General features: G+C 41.2%; 1 protein-coding gene across 4 annotated transcripts in view; it reads left to right on the forward strand.

The window, feature by feature from the left end:
* The window catches only part of arhgap9 (Rho GTPase activating protein 9), a 41981-nt gene that overhangs the window by 2004 nt on the left and 19833 nt on the right, over positions 1 to 20144 (forward strand). For all 4 annotated transcript variants that reach the window (XM_086039565.1, XM_086039566.1, XM_086039563.1 and 1 more), the window contains exons 2-6: positions 12444 to 12773; positions 14506 to 14704; positions 14788 to 15155; positions 16848 to 17105; positions 17576 to 17665. In XM_086039565.1, coding sequence (XP_085895691.1) covers positions 12519 to 12773; positions 14506 to 14704; positions 14788 to 15155; positions 16848 to 17105; positions 17576 to 17665 — 1170 coding nt within the window. In that variant the 5' untranslated portion in view covers positions 12444 to 12518. The remainder of the gene's footprint in view (positions 1 to 12443; positions 12774 to 14505; positions 14705 to 14787; positions 15156 to 16847; positions 17106 to 17575; positions 17666 to 20144) is intronic.

Consider the following 20144-nt stretch of genomic DNA (forward strand, 5'->3'; position numbering starts at 1 on the left):
GTGCCGCATCGCGATGTTAATGAGTGTATTTCGGTGGCTTTATTATATGCTGGCATTCACCAGTTTTAATGTAATGGAATCGCTATGGGCCCTCGCGTAAGTGAGATATCAATACTGTTAGCTTCTTAGGAACGACACCTGTGAAGTTGTTGGCAGGGTGGCGTGTTTGTGTTTGGCAGTTTGGCTTTTATCTTTAGATGCGCACTTGTTTTCCACACTCTGAACTTTGCTTCCGTTAGAAGCAAGCAGCTAGCCGCCACAAACACTCGCTGCCCAGTGAGGTGGAAGAGACGACGGCCAAACTGGTTGTCAATCTCACGAAAGCAGGCCTCGCCATTGGCCGAGCAGAAAGTGGGGTTGGTACTGCATGAGATGAGCGAATTCCATCATGGCAAGAAATATGTGGTAAAAATGTCAATCATTCTTTGTCATTGGAGTATTTTGACGAAATCATGCTACTTTACTTCTCCTTTAAATGTCACTACATGACAGCTGTCTTTCTGATAAGAAATAGTTGTCTCCAAAGTGGCCCTGACCCAAAAAAAAACACGTAGAGTGACGCTTTACAAATTTGAGTTTGTTCCGTAACCGCTCTTAAGTCTATGCAAAGCAGGAAAGTTGATGCCCCCGCTTTTTTGCCAGCCCGGTGACTGACGATGCACCGGGCTGGAAAGATTATTCTGCAGTCGCAACCCTGCTGATTAAAACTGCCCCCGTTGTACCATGCGCGGTATTAGCAGGGAGCTCGCAAGTTTATGCTGTAATTACTGCGGTGGGCTCCACGGCACAGTGTCACAGAGGTTTAGAGGCTGAAGTGCTTTGCATGGTGCTGTGTCACTAGTCAGATTATAGTGCAGCTCCGGGATATTTGCGCAATAGAGGGAATTGTGCTGTGTCTCCTGAAGGAGTGTCCTTGCTTGCATGCTATCAGCTAGAATACAGGATCACATTATAATGTGCTGCTTACAGACTTGTAATTTTCATTTCATCCTCATAATAACTCTCTATGTCAAATTGTGAACTGTAGGTGTTTTCAAAATGTATTATTTGAATGGCCCCTCTGCAATTTATCAATGGATGATTAATCCTTAATATTGCAGAGAAAAGGGCCATTGTTTTGCTACGTTGCAGGTACATTGGTGACTTGAGATACGAGTGATCCCACTTGAGTTTTTTGAGGCGCAAGCTGTCGTTTGTCAGGTTTTCCTTCCTTTTTTTTTGCCTTTGACTTGCAACAGTGAACTCAGACTTAATTCACAAGCTACACTTTTGCAGATAGTGAAGAATTCTTCAAAAGGGAGTCTTCAAGATGTTTACTGCCACTCCCAATTCAACTGTCAAACCAAACATAAAACAAAGATAATTTTCCATGTAAATAAACACATTTTTCGTATTAAATTTTGTATCAGTATCGGGCCGATACATCCTTATATATAAGGTATCGTCGGCTACTTGCTATTCACACATCGGTGGATCATCTGCATCAAATAGATCTTTCTGTACAATTTTGAGACATTGTGTTAAAAGCTGCATTCCACAAGATTTTGAGTTTCTAATCGCTACTGCCTCCTGCGGGTGAAAAATGAAATTGCGCACTCCTTTCTTCTTGTGCACAATGCCCGTTCTAAATGACAATATCATCACTTTTTACCTTTAGAGCAGGAAAAAAAAGTGTTTTGTGCATCGCTTTTCAAGACCAAACAAACCTAATCTCAGTACTCTCCGCCGCTTTAATTTCTGGTCGCGAGAACGCGCATGACGTCACTGTCTAGAAAGAGTGCGGGAAATTCAAACCCGATTTCAGTCTGAAAATTATTTTCCAGAGGCTTGCAAGAATACCCCTTGTGAACTGCTAAATTGTTAATATGCTATTTATAAGAAAGATGTTTAAGTCATAAATGGTCAAATGAAAAGGCTATATTATATTTTGATATTTTCGGGCAAAATCCTGTGGAGTGCAGCCTTAAATGACATTTCATATATCAAAAGTACTGGAGGTACTCTTTATTGGTGAGTATTCAGAGTGAATAATCAGACTGGGATAATAATACTGCAACTTAAAGGGAAGTTGTGACCATCTCCATGTATATTTGCATGTCTGTATGAGGATAAGCGGTTCAGATGATGGATGGATGGATGGATGGATGGATGGATGATACTGCCCCGAGGTGGCCAAGACAGACACAACAAAGGTGCTACACAATCACAATAAATTACTTGGAATGCACTTATATAGCACGTTTTATGCACAAACTATTTCATTCTTTACATTATTTTTGCTAATGTTATAACGATAAGTTTGTATAATTTACAATATTGTGGAATTATATTTTCATTTTTAAAAAACGCATTACAACAATTTTGGTCGCATTTCTTTGTGAGGCTGGAAAGTGTTAATGGCATTTCAATGGGTCAAGGTGATTTGAGATACGAAACTTAAGTTACGACCATGGTCACGAATTGAATTAAACTTGTATCTCAAGGCACACCAATTTAAATTTCCTTTTTTTTTTTTCTATGGGCACTTTTTAAAAACAATTTTTATAAATCCAAACAAATTACTGGTCCGCCCACTTTAAAGATGTCATTATAGATTTTTTTTGTACCACCAGCCTTGAGTTGGTCAGTCACACATCTTAGGCCTCTTTTTTATTGGTCTTTGGGCCAGTTGTAGTTGAGACCTATGAATTCTGCATAGCAGCAATAGGCAAACATGCGAAAGAATCTGGCCGATTCCATATCTTAATATTATAGGATGTTAAATCATTTGAACATGTTTTGCATCACTTTGTTTTTTTTTATTTTGCTTTTAGACATTAGCTTAAACCCTTCTGAGCCCCCATTGTTAGATGGTGGCGTTACCTTACTTGAACAAGTTGGGTACAACAGTAGGCCTACAAAGGCATCAAAGTTGCGTGTGCTGCTGTGGGAGGTTGAGCTGCTCTTCCTCCTCCTCCCCAACAGTATCGTGCTCACTTCGGCAGCTCAGTGCTGCGGTTAAAAAAAAAAGTGGGTCTTTGACTTGTCTGATTGCTTTTGACAGCTCACTCTCTTCCCCGGCGGATCAATGGAGCTCAGCGCTCTTCATTAGAAACATCAATGCAGGGCACTTCCCCGAGGCTCAGCGAGGCCTCCCCTTGCTCTGCCAAAGCCTCTCTTTGCGTGGCTTGAAAAGAGCATTCTTGACATTTCATTTGCTGTAGTTTTGTATGGGAAATGTAAACATGAAAAATCATAGATTCAAAGTATACCAGAATAACCTTCAAAAATCAATGCTCAGAAGTCTGCATATGACTTGTTCCAGCAAATCATCTGTCAGTTTGACTGCTGTCAGGCAATATTCAGTGACTGTGATAAAGATACTAACGTGAAGTAGAACTACGGTACTCTGCTTTGGGTAAGTGGGAAACACATTTACGTACAAAAATGTGTGTGTCATGCGAATTACCAGGTACGAATGTGTCTCGCGTGCACAAAACCGTCCACACGCACGCACAAGATATATATTTTTTAATGCTTGCTTATTCTCTCTACTATGCGTACAATACGCCGATTCACGCTTGTGATTCAGGCGTTATAATTGTGCCACAATTCTTAACCAATCAGGAGTCGGACAGTAGGGCTAATTCTGATTGGCTGTTTGCTATCCAACCGTAACTAAGAAGGGGGGAGAAACCGGAAGAAAAAAACTGCTGGTGTCTCGAAGTACAATAACGTTAAACCAAACAAAGATACTTGGAAAAAAAACTATTTTTTTGAATTATTACCACAAGAGTATACCACACCCTTCCATCGACTGTTTGTGTTTGAGGCTTGTCGTACTTTCTGCTGTAAAATTCGATTGGATAGAAAACAGCCAAAAGGAATTAGCCCCATTGTCCGACTCTTGATTGGTTAAGAATTGTGGCACAATTATAACGCTTGAATCGCAACCGTGAATCAGAATATCGTACGCATAGTAGAGAGAAGAGGCAAGCGTAAAAAACGATCTTATGCGTGCTTGTGGACGGTTTTGTACACGCGAAACACATTTTTGAACGCACAAAACATGCTTTTTGTACACGCGAGACACTTTTATACGTGGTAATTCACATTACATACACGCGAAACACATTTTTGTACGCGGTATTTGACATTATGCTGACGTAATTGCGGCATTGAACTAAGCCAACTATTTCACTTTGCTACCCAATGGTGTGTGCTTGGTAAAATGTGCGTGTAATTGCAAATCCATTGTGTTATACAGTGCGACACAGGTGGTCAAAATCCAATTTTCTGTTTAATGATCATCACACTTTTTCACTTTGCCATCGCTGGTGCCGTTCTGTAGCGATGTCACAAAAAAAATCAACGTATAAGCAAAAAAATGATCAAGAACTTCTGGAGATATTCAAGAAAGTAGCAACAGCAAGATCTACCTATGCAAAGTCACTGATCATGTTAATGATCTCACACAATTAATCAACAACTATTAGATAAGGTAGGACACATAAATATCAATATGCAACACTTTATTTCTGTAAACCTCTTACAGTGTTTACATTTTCAAACAACCACTTCTACAACATTCCTAGGAAATCTGAATGTCCTAGCTATTTTGAGAACTGGCCCGCTGTCTACTCATTTTGTCCTTGGGGACCTATTTGGTTCACACTCTCATTCACACCTATGGACAATTTCGAGTCTTCAGTGAACCAACATGCATTTCCTTGCAAGGATAGAGGAAGCTGGAGGACCAGGGGAAAATCCAAGAGAACGTGTAAATGTCACACATGAGGTGAGGACCGAGCCAAAATTCAACCCTGGCCCTCTCGAGAGGGAGACAGATGTCCTAACCCTTAGCCTCATTGCATTGTCATCTTCACATGTATCTAATAAAAGAAATATCAAGTCTCAGCACCATCTTACACACAACAAAAAGAATATGATTGATATTATTCTTTTCCACCTCTGTGGAAAAATTCAAACAAGGCCTTAAATGCACTTTGTGTGTTCCCCCCAGAGCATTCAGATGCTGCTTTGGCCTGACGGGCAAACGCCAGCCTGTCTGGTTATTGTTCCTGTTTTGCAGGAAGAGGGAACTCTCTGAAGAAGTTTCCGCGTGTCGGTGGCGCGCCGACTCGGGGCTTCGTCGTAAACACGGACGTTGCGTCAGTTTGACGCTTGAAACGGCTGGAAATGATGGCATCGCACATGTGAAGTGTTGTTGCGCGCAGCGAGGCACAAAGAGCAACACATGCCAGAGATGCCGCTTGTTGTCATGACGGGTGTGAGCCAATGACGACCTGGTGTGTCGTCATCCGGCCTCCCATTGGCTCCCTGGCCGGCCGCTATTCAAGAACCCGGCCCACCTGTTAAGTCTGACACACACACGCACACGCACGCGTGCGCGCAGATTCCCATACATATTACGGGCCGTCACAGAGGAAAGTGCAGTGTGTGTTTGAGCACGTTTCTGTGCTCTTGCCCTGATCATCAATAATGCATGGCTTTGGCAGGATGAAAGGCTGTTTTGGCTCGGGGCGCGTGTCTCTTATGGAGAGAGAGACATCACCATAACATCCATGTGCAAAGTGAAGCAACGCAGGGCGCTCTCTCTCTCTCTCTCTGTATCTCTCTCGCGCTCTCCTCGGGAACGCATGCGGGTTACATAAATAACATTGACTTTTGGCACGTTTGCACTAAATCAAGTTATTGATCATGTAGTCGCCAGAAGCGAGAGACTGTCTGCCTGTTTGATTTGAAATAAAGGCAATTGTACAGTATAAAGACGCTGCATATGAAATAATCACAAAAGCTTAACGTGTTATATCATGAACGTATCAAAATTTGGCTCATAAAAAGGCTTAATGTTGGATCCCGAATTATGTTGGGTTTTTTTTTCACAATTTAAACAGTTCTCCATTTTCTTAACAAGTCAGTGATGTGTTTTTGTCATTATATCCCAAGGATCAAGAAATAAAACTTCTGTTTTGAGTATTTTGTAAATTAGCTGCACTGTGACATCACAATCCGGCTCGCTCAGAGTACATTTTCCAAATTAGATGGATCACAAAATAATGAATTGGTTGTTTAATTTTGTAGTCATTAATGCAAGTTTACCGTGTGTCTGTGCCTAAGCTCTGGTAATAAACTCCACAGTCTCCACTTGGCTGCAGGGCAGCCCTCAGTTACCTATCCAACCATCACATGGCGAGCAGTAAATGCAGGAGAACCTTTTTCTCCGTTGTTGTGTGTTAAGGCCCTATCTCAATGAGCAGCGAAGGCATGAGAGGGTAGCGAATTTTACATTTCGTCAAGCCTCGTAAAAGATCGCAAACGTGTTCGCATATAGTTTTCCTTATCACAAACCGTTTTTCTTATCGTAAGGAAATGCTAAGCATGTTCAAAATCTTCTCGCAAACTCATTGTTTTGCTAACAGAAGTAACACCCTCGTTAGCCTTTGTAAACGGTCATAAGACGTGTTGTCAACGTTCTTTTTGATTCGACAAAGAAGAAGCCGAAAACCCCTGGGGTTTTGAGGATGTCGTAAACATTCATGCCGAGGTCCCGGCCGAGGAAGAAGTCCTGTCATTTTCGGAAGATGTTGCGTACCCCGTTGTTGCTGCTGAACTTGCACGTGACTCCTCTTCCTCTACCTCAGATGACAGTCTGAAGAAAAAAAAAGAGGTCGAGTGACCCTTGGACAAAGAAATGTTAGCTGGCTTTTTTTTTTTTTTTGAAGAGTTCCTGATGTTTTATAACACAAGTTCAAGGGCAGTAATAGCAAAAGCGATGTGGTGAAGCAGATGGTGAAAAAGAAATATGAAGACGAGGGCAGCCCTGCACCAACCTGTAAAAAAATAACGTTTTTCGTTTTCTGTTCAACAGTCGCTAATTGTAACAAAGCATCGCTAATAGTCGCTAATAACATAGGCTTGCTTTTCACCAGAAAAGTTGGTGATTACAACATTCGCTACCCTCTCAAACCTTCTCTGCGCAGTGAGATACGACCTTTAGCATGTCACGTTCCAACAGTGTGAAAGGCAGACTCCATTGGCAACTGATCAACCTCGACTTATCAATCACAGACACTGCTGATACTTTTGACGTGCACACGTCAAAATAATCCAAATTCGCATTGACCTGCAAAACCAGGTGACAAACGTGTAATATCCGTGCCAAGCCACTAGTTGGTGATCACTTTTCCTCGCAGGTCTTATACCAGGGCATTTTTTTGAGAACCTTCTATTGTCATTCAATCCAAGTTGAAAGTTGGTTTTACTTGATTTGTTTTTTTGCAGTTATTGCATCAATCCAATATTCTAACCCTGTGCTCTTACATGTAGATGAGGCTACTGTGTGTGTGTCTCAAAGCGAGAGAGTGCATGGTTTCCTTTGATGTTCCTCATTCACTCACACTCTGCTAACCCCCCACCCCCCATGTCTATTCTGGCTTTGAAGAGCTTGATTATTCAAGATGCCCTCTTTGTAGTTCAAGCTATGGAAAGACAACCGCTATGACACAGCAACGCGTTTTTGTCTTGTCAAAATGGCACCTTTGAGTTACTTGTGGAATGATTTCTAGTTAGAAATGGTCACATTGGACATTTCATCGGGGTAGATGGCACCCAGCATCATGAAGTTCTTTAATGCGGCCTCTTTTCCAGTGAGCGTTCAACGTTACACCATATTGAAGGAGGAATTTCAAGCTGGGTTTGATCTTTTTAGAAACTATATATATATATATATAATATATATATATATATATATATATATATATATATATATATATATATAATTGGGCATGTGGCTCTTTACAGAATTACCGGTAACCAATCAAATTCATTTAAAAGTGCCTCTGATTAACCCTAACTAAAGTTCAGCTGTTCTGATAGGCTTTTAATGAACTAAGCAGAGCGGACCGGCGCTGGTAGTCGAAAACGCAAACGGAAGCCAATGTCCAAAATGGGGAACTAGGCTTATCTTCATTTCTTCTATCTTTCTGCTCTTTGTCTCTTTCAAACGTATCACAGTAGAGTCTTGCTGTGTCCTAATGAATACGTTTTGACTCTCCTTCCTAAGCTCTTCTTCTACCCATCAACATACACGTCCTGCCTACAGCGCCCTCTCTGGTGTGGGTGGCGACAAACATCCAAAATCAACGAAAAGACACAAATATAACAATGCATCAATTACAGTTGGAATGGTTGTTGTTCAACATTATTGTGCAATTGACAAGCAACCAGTGCAGATTTTCTCTCAAAACTCAGCTGGGATAGACTGCAGTTACCTGCAACCCTAATGAGGACAAGTATAGAGAGGTGGATTGATACTGTCGATATTTTTTCTTTGGACAGTGGTGATTTGCTGCAGGGTCATCATATCGTTTGTAACGTTGGCTTGATTGCCATTGCTCTATTAGATAATCACATGTAGGACATAATGTTTGTGTTGATTTACTAACACGAGAACACGTGAGCAGCCGTGGGCGCTGATCAATAAGTCAATCAGCTGCCCTGCTGCTTGTTTACTTTGCTATTATTTCTCAATTCAACAGCCTTCCCCAACAATTAGTGAATATTTGCTTTACTTGCATGTCTGCTTACCAGCCAACTGATGTCCCTTTTTGTGTTCACCTCAGAAGACTTTGGGTTTGATTCACCCATTTTCCATTTGCTTGGATGCCTTCACACCATAAATAAGCCCTGTGCCATCAGCCTTTGGCACAAGCGGCTCATCGCCTCTAACATATTGCCAATGTCTGCGTCTGATACCATATGGACTGCGTTTGGGTGAGCCCACTCCACCATATGAAGATGCTTTTTTTCTCCCCCAGATCCTCATCACCAATATTCACTTTTACAACCAGTGAGGCAGCTTTTTCAATTTTTGCATTTGTATACGCAGGTATGATTTTGTGCTGTTTTTCTCATTTAATGTGATGTCAAGGAATGCGGTGAGTGATTTTTCTAACTAGAGCCAACAAATGAGTAAAAAAAAAAAAAGAAAGAAAGCTTTTTTGTTTTGTAAGGGACTGGTATTGTGACATGTATCATTAATTAACGGCTCGTAATCTTTGCACAGCTGGTTTAATATGTATTACTTTTTTGAATGTCTGTTATTAATTGAAATACCTATCAAAAACACATTTTTAAATACTTTTTATGCACAAGGGGTGTAATGAAAACCTATTTCATTTGTAATGATAACCTAACCTAACAGAAAATCAGTTTTAATTTCAAAGATGGGCTTTGAATTTAACCAAATTGAATCATTTCAATTTCAATTCAAAATCAGCCTAGCTTCAAGCGTTGTTCAGATTTTGGCACTATTTTCCCCTCACAGGAAATTATAGGAATAAATTATCTGCTCCAGAGTCAAATCAATGTGATCAAGCTATTTCTAATGGATTATGCGATTTTAACAGATAAACAAGTGTACAGGCCTGTGGCATTTTAAAGACCATCTGATCAAAGTAGTAGATTCATTGACGATTACGTAATTGCTCACAAGATGAGTCTTATCCGGCTTCTTATTGGGCAACAACTTGAGCTGCTGTTGTTTTGGTGCCAAAATGCATACAGTCGTAACAAGCATTTGCACATTGCTTGATAATCCTCTACAGTTGCCTGTGGAATAGACTTGTACTTTCATTCTATAATATCCACTTGTTCTGGCACATTTAGACCTGAATAGGTTAGGCTTTGTCCAACAAGTGAATCACTTCCTGTTTGTATGCAGTGACAAAAGCTTGCATGATTGCGTATTGCTGTAAATTTTGGGCCTTTTTTTCTAAGAAGTGTGGTCGGATTACACCACCAACACCACGACCACAGTGTAATATGAAATGGAATTTTACTCATGCTAGAAAAAAACAGTAGCACTTCACATGAAAGATTGCCCTATAATATCAAGCCAAATTCTTTTAAGAAAAATATTCCCTTAGGTATTAGGTGTGTAACAACAAATTTGTCACTGAACATAACATGAACAAAAGGTGGCGCTAACAAATAAATTAGGCGAACTTGAGATACGGGTGCTGTATGGTGACAGTAAAATCAACTCACTTCAAGTTCACAATAAGAAGAACCTTGGTCAATAGCGAACAATTTTTCAAAAAGAGGCTTAAAGAACTTTATTGAAGTTTACTGCAATCAAACAATTAAACTAGAATTAAATGTCTTTAAAACAACCGCAAGGCTTAGCTTTTCAGTCTGTTAGCTTAATGCTAACGTAAAATAGCATCTACTGTACATTGCTATGATGTCACTCTTTAAGCAATGTATTGAACACAAATAGTACAGTAAAATGTGTAGAAAGACAATGTAACCATACTCTCGATCATATATTCTTTATCGTCTGTGAAGCACAGCTATAAGTACCGTTCTGATAAGCTGAGAGGAGTTGCACATCTTATTGAACAGAATAACCGTGTGTCGGTCTGATACTGCCCCCAGGTGGCCGAGGCGGCGCACCAGAAAGACAAGCAGAATGGCCATTCAATTGATGCAGTGTGCCAGAAACAGTTGAATTTATTGAATTATGTCATTACTGCAGGCTCCAAATAAGCGATTTTGCATCGCGGCTTGCGAGTCAATTCGGGCCTCATCCAAATACATTGAATGTCAATACTGAGAACCAAAAGGTTTTTACGATTTTCTGGTACAGGGAGACTGTCCCAAAAGGCTTCACTGGGCTGGACGCATGCGTGTTAACGCGGCGCCACATGCTTACATGACCAACTACTATTTTCTTCATTCCATTCAATGCGTATCTCAAGGCATCATTGTAGTCTATTATCATTATTATGGTTTTTTTTTTTTTTTTTAATCATCTTTTTCACCATTGCCCATGCTAGCCACCCACTATCATTACTGCTGTACAGTCGGGTTTTAGCATAATTCTCCGCAGCCTCGGACTTCACTGTTTCATTGCTGTTTTAATAACAGTGGGATTATCAAGGTTGAGCGTGTGAACCCTGCCCTTATTACAGTGCTGTCACACACAGCACCCGGCTTTACCCATGCACTCACATTCTCATTTTTTTTAGCATTATTTCCCCATCTTGTCTTAATTTAGCATTTGGCTTGTAATTCTCTGGGATTTCTCCTTCTTGCCCCTCATTTTCTTGCAGCATCAGCTGGTCTGATCGGGACCAAGCCTTGTCACTGCGTGCCTATGGATGCCGCCCCTGTCCCTTTAGGGTTCTGTTGTGCGTGTTTGCATGTGTGCAAGCATAGCTGTGATGTTTCTGGTAGACTATTTGACTGGTCTTATGTAAGCAGGTCTCAGCCAGTGGAAGTGGAAAGACATACGGATGCTATTTTGGGATGATGCATCCCTTGAAATTCTCCAAACACATGACTTATTCACATACAGGTGCACCCTCCTATGTTGAAACACCCCAAAAAATCGTAACGTTTTTTAGACATGTTTGAGAAAATACACCACATAAGTAAAAACTTTTAGAATAAACTTTTTGGGGGCCCAATTCTTGCATGTGCAGGGTCAATATTTTTTTTTTAGGGGTGCCGAGCACGACCCCATTAAAAACTCACCCAACCAGTAATTGAGTGCCACTTTGGGTGTTCCACTTTACTGTCTTCGGAATCTATTAAGAAAATAAGCAAATTGATATTCTACTTGCACAACGCCAACAACATTGGCTTGTTCCAGTTTCTTTAGATCTGACGCTTTTGCTCTGTGTCCTAGCACAGTCATATCGGTCTCTTGATACATAGCGATGGTCCATTTTAAAACATTTCTGGAAATGTATAAATAATACACGAATCTCTTACAATAAGAAAAAAAAACTTGCCGTTAGCCGCAGCACTCCCATCACTCAGGAAGAATACTTAAGTCTTCTTGAGCCATGCTGCACGAATTAGGGTGTGCCCAGTAAAGATACATCACGCTCTTTGTGACTGATGAAGGCCAAACTTATAGACACACATGAAGCATACAATTTGATACTATATCTCATAATATTTCCCATGTCTAAGAGATTTTGTCTGATTGTTATGAATATATTCTCCTCATTAGTCTTACTTTGGCAAACTTCAAATTTTGCTCAGAAGCACATATAGAATTCTTTAACACTTAAGTCCCCTCATGCAGTTGCACTAAGGAGCACGCTTTTTGGTGGGCATGTCTATCATGAGTAGACACACAAAAAATATCTCAAGAACCCACTTCCAGAAAGGCAATAGTTAGTCTGACATTGAAACTGCCTTTTTAACATTGTTTTGGCCATTTCCAGGTCTCCTTCAAAGACAATGCCAGAGATTTTGTCTGATTGCTACTAAATTTGAACTGAAATATTTTATCTTGTATCATAGGCAGAGCATGGCAGTGAGGTTTGATGACAAGCCATAAAACTGCAATTCTAGTAACTCCTCAAGGTCAGAGCACAATTATTATTTTTAGTAACCTTACTATTTCCCCTGTGGTTCTCCCAAAGCATGGAACTCGCCAGGTTCCAGTCTCCTCCCCTGGCCCACGCTCATCCAACCAGGATCGCTGTCATCCACCATCGATGCTCCCTTCGCTGAATGAGCAGAGAAGAACCATGCTGTCTGGGACATGGCGGCGCTCAATGGGGCACCAGCAGCCCGCTGCCGTGCCCGCGGTAAACGCCAGGGGGGTGACGCTGTGCGGCGTGCCCAGCGGCACCGTGGTTCTCGAGGCCCAATATGATTACAACTACCGTGGTGCTGATGGAAGGCAGGTTTGCATTCGGGAAGGCGAGCGCTTCATACTCCTTAAGAAGACCAACACTGACTGGTGGCAGGTGAGAAAATCGTTACAGTAATTATTTCATAATGTGTCTTAACCCTATTAGAATCAATGTGAATTGATTCTACATTGAATTGAATTGAATAGCATTTACTTTGTCTAACAGTCTTTGCATTGTTAAACATTGTTTAACAATGTAAAGAAAACCAATACAGAAAAGTGAGCAGTTTCATATTTCTTTAGGTCAGTTCTAGCCAAAAAAACTGTAGTTTTTAAACATATGAGCCTTTACCACTTGGTTGAGATGTCACTTGATGGTAAAAAGAAACAAAACGAAAAGAAAACATATATAATAGTGCCCAAAACAGAGAGAAAGGTTACTTAAAAAAATGAAAAATCACGCCTTCAAGGTTTGGGCACATTGAATTCATTGTATATTTGTATTGTTTATTTTATTTCTATTTTCTCAATGTATGGAAGTATTGGACACTACTACATATTGTATTTCTATTTTCATCCCGTCTGTGTAAGGTGCAACAATACACCTTTATTTGAGCTCTACAATAACACAATTCCTTTAAAAACATGAACTGCCAAATTGTTGAAGCGGCACCTATAGTAAAGGCATCTAGAGTATGGTCTTTAAAACTAATTTATTTCATTCCTTAATGTGCTGTACTGATTGGTCAAACGGGTAGTTAAAAGGCGAATATATTGACTTTAACCCAAATAGCTGACTCTATTGATGACTAGATTTTTTGTATGATATGTTAACTTTTAGCTAGATTTTAGCTAAATGTGCTATTAGTTAAATTACTACTTGGAAAAACATGGCGGGCGGCACGGTGGCCGACTGGTTAGCACGTCCGCCTCACAGTTCAGAGGTCGTGGGTTCGATCCCGGCTCCGGCCTCCCTGTGTGGAGTTTGCATGTTCTCCCCGTGCCTGCGTGGGTTTTCTCCGGGTACTCCGGTTTCCTCCCACATTCCAAAAACATGCATGGTAAGTTGATTGGACACTCTAAATTGCCCCTAGGTGTGATTGTGAGTGCGGATGCTTGTCTCTGTGTGCCCTGCGATTGGCTGGCAACCAATTCAGGGTGTCCCCTGCCTACTGCCCAAAGACAGCTGGGATAGGCTCCAGCACGCCCCGCGACCCTTGTGAGGATAAGCGGTACAGATAATGGATGGATGGATGGAAAAACATGGCCCACCAAATTGTTGAACTTCCAACTGTGGTCCTTAAAACTGATTATTTGCTACTTTAATATGATTTAGTGATTGGTCGAGCCAATAGTTAAAGGGCTAATTTGTCGATTTAAAGCCAAATGGCAGACTCTCGTTATGACCAGATTATGTTTGTGCTAGTATGCACTACTAGCTAGCTAAAGATTTTATGATCATTTCTAACATTTTTAAATGTGTTGGGTTATACCCATTTAGATATGATGCATATTATGATGTGTTATGTATTCTCTCAGCTCTGTGGTAACAACTATTACTGGAAATTAATTATGGGCATGCTCTGCCTCTTCTTGTTGCTCTCTAATTACACACTGCATCTCTTCCAGTAAGAGCTCAGTCCTGCTTTGTAAAAAAATTGTAAAATGGCAGAGGCATAAATGAGGGCAAGGGTTCACTGCTCAAAAATGACAGTTAATGTAATATACAAAATATATTACCAATTAAATATTTTGGCCAAGTGCATAACATTAACATTAGCCTCTAGAACAACTGTCTGTGTTCACAGCAGATGCTAAAATAGGGGTTTGTGTTTGTGGTGTAACAGGTGCGGAGAATAGGGGCCGCAAGTAAAACAAAGCCGCTGTACGTGCCCGCCACATACGTGTCCGAGGTTCCTGTCGCGCCCATGCCTTCTCCCCAGCGCCTCATCATCTCGGCTTCGCTCAACTCCAACGTTCGCATTTTGCCCCGAGTGGCACTCACGCCGAGCCCAACAGAGGTTGCCTATCACGATCAGCACCAAGGTAAAGTGAGAAAGAAACACAGTAACAGTGTTTTTTTTCCCCCTCTTATAACGACCATTGTTGTTGGTTGGTTTCATATACAGCGAGTAAACCCATCTACCGCTCCATGGAGAACCTCAGCTCCAACAGTGCCTTCAGATGTCTTGACACTGACGGCAACATGAGTGGCGTCCGTATTTCCAGCTTCACGTTCAACTCTTCCGCCTCCCCGCCAGGCCACCTTGTGGTCCCCGGGGATGCCCCCGCCTCACAAATGACGGCATGCAACGGCAGGGTGGTCCCCATGATCACTCGAAGTCAGAGCCAGAGCAACCTGACGGACAATGTGGTGGAGAATCCTTATGACGAGGTGGGTGGGAGCTTCAGCAGCCAAGTCAACTACAGGCTCCCGAAGAAGTCCTGCAGCCAGTGGGACATGGTGGGATCTTCTGGCAAGAACAACCACCTGCAGGTAGTGAGTTGGCATGTGTGAGTGAAAAGACAATTTGCATGCATTTATCACACCGCGATTGGAGTGAATTCTTTTGTGTAGCATCGTAATAGCATTGAATCGTGTTGTAAAAAGAGTGAAACGTATAGTATCATGATTGGAGTGTATCATATGGCATTGTAATTGGAGTGAATCACATCGCATTGTAGAACCATATATTGTGTCATAATTACAGGCAATCATATCGCGTCATAATTGGAGTGAGTCATATTGTAATGCAACTGGAGTTAATGGTTTTGTCTACTAATATGAATGTATCGTAATTGGTGAATGTTATCGAATTGCAGTATAATTGTAGTGAATGATATTATATTGCATCGAAATAGGAGTGAATGGTATCGTAACGTAGTTGGAGTGAATAGTTTCTTATCGTAATTAGTGTAAATTGTCTTTTTGCAATTGGAACCAATCCCATCGCATCGTAATTACAGCAAATTGTATTTTACCTCAAGATGATTGGAGTGAATGATGTCTCTTCACATCATAATTGAAGTGAATCGTATCTCATCGTAATCGAAGTGAATCGTATGTTATCGCGATCGGAGTGGCTTCTTTTAGAGACCGTTTCTTTCCAAAATTTGCTTGACTTCAAAATGTTACAATTTTGGGGCATTTGAATGTACAAATTCCATCGAAATTGTGCAAGTTCTTTCTCATCTCTAACATCCATCAACAATAAAGTACGTCGTACTTGAATCTACTGTATGTTTAACTTTTAATCACCAAAAATGTTCTTAAGCAACCGCTAGCCTTTAATAGTAAAAGTAGTACAGTATTGCTATATTAATAGTACGGTATATATCAAAACGTTAAATTCTGTTTCTTCTTCACCATCCAGCATGACATCCAGTAGCTATGGCAGCTGAGCGTGCATTTCATTCACTGTCTGTGCCTTTAATAATCCCTCCAGAGAATCAATCATGTCAGTAATGACGTCAGGGCATCCCAGAATTACATCAGAGGCCATGCAAGTCATTTATTCTCTCTCTCTCTCCATCTCCCTTCCAACTGCACTCATTGTGCGCTTAATCCCAGTAAGCAGGACATGCTGCTCTTTATCCCTTGAAATTTCTCCCACAATACTGTTTGTTAGAGTGGAGGAGAGAACTCACACACTTTGTTTTTTCAGTGCATTTTTATACCAGAGCTAGTTCCCAACATATGGAGCAGTTTCTGTGAAGTAACTCCACTTTTTTTAAAACATAGTTTTAAAATATTTTAATTACATTTGCGGGCTGAAACTGTCACCATCATAAAACCTTTTACTGTAAGGGTAATGTTTTAAAGAACATTTGAATATTATTAACAGTAATACATGTAAAGTAAATCTCATTCCGTTTCTTGTTCTGTGGTTTATCATGACACTGTAATGATACAACGAACAATCACGGGTCAGATTCAGAAAACAGGTCAGCCGTGATTGGTCGTTGTGAGCAGTTGTGATGTCATTATCAGTCGACAGAAGACAAAATGGCCGCCCCCAGAGATGGCTAAAAACGAGTGGATTAACACTTATTCCACAAACGCAATATTTATCAGAATGCCGTGTTTCAATTAGTGGCCCTGCTGGGAACATATTCTTGAAAAAAAATATGTTTGGGTTGACTTCCGCTTTAAAAAGCATTTCTCTGTATACCCATTGTCTTTGTCCAGGTCCCGACAGAGTCCTACCTGTCCCAGTTGTCCTGGCAAGACTCGCCCCTCTACCGTCAACCGCAGGTAGACAGGCGTGCTTCGCAGATGGAGCCCCCCAGTCCGAGCCTCGGGCAGCAGCCTCTGCAGGTCATGGACTTGTGGGAGCAGTATGTGGAGCCGTCTTCTCTGAGGAGCTACTACGTCAACAGCATCACCAAGGAGAGATCCTGGAAGCCTCCTCGGAGAGCCCGTGGAGGCGCCGGCGCCAACAAGCAGGTTGGCCGCTCATTCGCAACATGTATTTAATGAAAAGTCTTCTCTCGATTAAGAGCTTTATTCATTGACTTCTCCCTAGAGAGAGGTTGGAGAAAGGTCAGGGTTTAAAGATGAAAGGGTCGTCTCATTTATATGCTCACTTAGTTCATCAGCACTAGAGAGGTTATTTTGAGTCAAAAGATCAACATTTTGTGAGGTTTGTACTTAGAGAAATTGTCGGATTTATAGGACCTTGTCACTAGATTAAGGTGATTCCATTTAATTCAAGACTGAAAGGAAAAAATACGGAACATCCGAGCGTATGTGGTTGTCATAATGGCCTTCGATCACCTGTCTTTGGTTGCCTCGGAGCAAATGAATGATATCTTGTCAGATTTCACCCAAATGACTGATGGAATCGTCAACATTTTAATACCGATTGAAATGTGTATTCTTTCCCCATTTTCACAAGCTGCCTTCTCCTCTTCCAGGTCATTCCAACGCAAAACACAACATTACCAAGAGAAGCAAGCCATCTGACGCTGCCGCTTCCCGCGACTGGCAATGGTACAATGCACAGGGTAAGCTTCCTGCACGCCGACCACTGTAAACGCTTTGTTCAACAACACAAACATTAGAGAGGTGGTTCGTGTCATGTCATGAAAACCTGCCAGGCGGGTTCATTATTTGTGTCAAAAATGCACCTTAAATGTGTGCGTACATGCAGCAATGATTTTCTTCCCCCTCCTCCCTGACATACAAAACTTGACTCTGTTCCCATATCATTTAAACGTCCTTCTTTTCACCATGATGCCACAAGAGGAGGCCAAAGCCCTGTCTAATAGAAAAGTACTAATACTTTTCCACCAGACAGGGCAAAAGTATGAATATGTTTCTATTTGTCAGATCTTGAGACAAGGTTTTGGTGCCATAGCTTCTTCTCTCTTTCTACTTCTTTATTAGTGGCCTTTTTGGTATCTTAGGTCCTCTTCAGAAAGAGCACAACAGCGAATAGGTGAGTTTTTATAGCATAACAGGTCCCCAAAAAGTTAGCGAATGAGTGAATTTGTGAGTAGCAAACTGCGAATAGGCAAAGGAGCACTGTACATAGAGCAGATATAAAAAGTCTACACACTCTACAAAGTTGTTTAAATGCCTCATTTTTGTAGTGTAAAGAAATGAAACCAAGATACATCATATGAAATCTTTTTCTACCCTTAATTTTTTTTGGGGGGGGGGCTGATCTGAAGAATGATCCTACCCATGATCCAATTCAAACCGAGGTTTTTTTTTTTAAATCTGTTGCACCCCTAATCAGCAATCAGGACCCGCCAATCATCATCAAATTACTGCTGCATGCAAACGACCGTTTGCCCCTGGCATCGAGTGACCTTTGCACGTCATTGTTCAAATACCCGCCAGCACACCACCCGCACACCCACACCCATCGGCATAAACATTTTCGGGGGGCACCATTTGACTTTTCGGTTTAGGGCGCCCCTACGTGTCTTATCTTAGTTGTTTATTTTTACTTCCCCTCTCCAAAAGATTTCTTTTTAGGGCCCGAGCGAATGCTGCAAGGACCGTATTTTTTTTTGTAGAAATTCTTATTTTCAATTGAGTTTGAAAAGTTATAGGCTACATTAACGGTGGGATAAGGTTTGAAATGATTTCTTGTGGTCTTAGTTTTTTGTATTGCAATAACGTGGCATTTCAGCCGGGGTGTGTAGACTTTTTATATCCATTGTATATCATTTCTGTGCTTTAATGTGTTTATTTTCTCAACAAGGATTCCTCGCAAGTGCTTTTACTGGTCTAATGGTCCACAGTGTGCTCATTGGCTGGTTCGGAATGTTGCAACAATGTTTTAATTAGGCTCCCTCGCAATAATCATGACTTATTAACGACATTATCATAATTCATGCGCCATTGTGTGCTTAGACAAATAGTTGGGCCTCTACATGCTTAGAATAAAGCAAGAGTGAGATAAAGTATTAATATTAGCGAGCCTCTGAAGTCACTGTCAGGCTCATCCAGAGTGCACAGAGGCTCCCGACGAGCACTGCGCACCAGATTAAGAGCCTGGCTAAATTAAAAAGTAGGATTACATCTCCGTAGTTGCCCCATCATTGCTGACTGACTCTTAACTGCCCCCGTGACGCATTTACGGCGGGTTAATCCCCCCCCCACACGGAATAACGAGGTAATCCGTCTTTGATCAGATGTGGACCAGCAGGAGCCATTAGACCCCAGGGGTATTTTAAAACCCAAAATATTGCTACATGTAAATCACTCATCTGACTTGAACCTCTTCATGACCCCCGCAAATGTCATTCACCATTTTCAAAATCTTTAACACACGCAATGTCGTGTTTTGGGGTTGATTTAGCATCATTTACATCGGCTGAAATGATAAGTGCCATATCGGCGTTGTATCTACACGCCAAATCATCCGTGGACCGATTGTCATTGTCCTAAACGAGCGTTTAGCATCTTCTGGTTGCATCATCTTTGCATCAGTATTGTATCAACCATTATAACGCTCATCAAAAATACATTGCATGAGAAAAAAAAAAAACATCATCAAAGGTGTTTTTCCCCTGTCAAGGTAGTGTGAGGTGCATTGGCCCATAAACGTCGCTTTACATTGTGGAATGCGTGTGCCAACCAAGCAGCAGCTCAGCCAAGTGAGGTGCGCTGTGCATGTCCTCATGTTTTTTTTAAACATTATTAAGATGAGCATTCTGCTGAATTAATTTATTGTATGTAATGTACTGTTGCTCTATTCCTACACATGCATATGTCCATTTTACTGCGTATTGTTTGCGCTATTGTACGGCAGTAGCTTGACTTAAGTCGCTCATTTTTTTTTTTTGGTTCACATTTCAAAATCATGTTCCTGATAGCATTGACATTTTTCTTCAATTTGTACATTGCTCCTTAATGGCAAGTTGCAAATTCATAAAAGAAACCAAAAGGAATGCCTTATTCGCCCAGTTGGAACATTGCTCAGATTTTTGAGTAAAGCTGGTCTAGATTCCATTCATTGGACAGTTTTAC

Source organism: Filicampus tigris, chromosome 9 (assembly GCF_054856515.1).
Source record: "Filicampus tigris isolate MCC_2025a chromosome 9, RoL_Ftig_1.0, whole genome shotgun sequence".
In the NCBI taxonomy this organism is placed as follows: Eukaryota; Metazoa; Chordata; class Actinopteri; order Syngnathiformes; family Syngnathidae; genus Filicampus; species Filicampus tigris.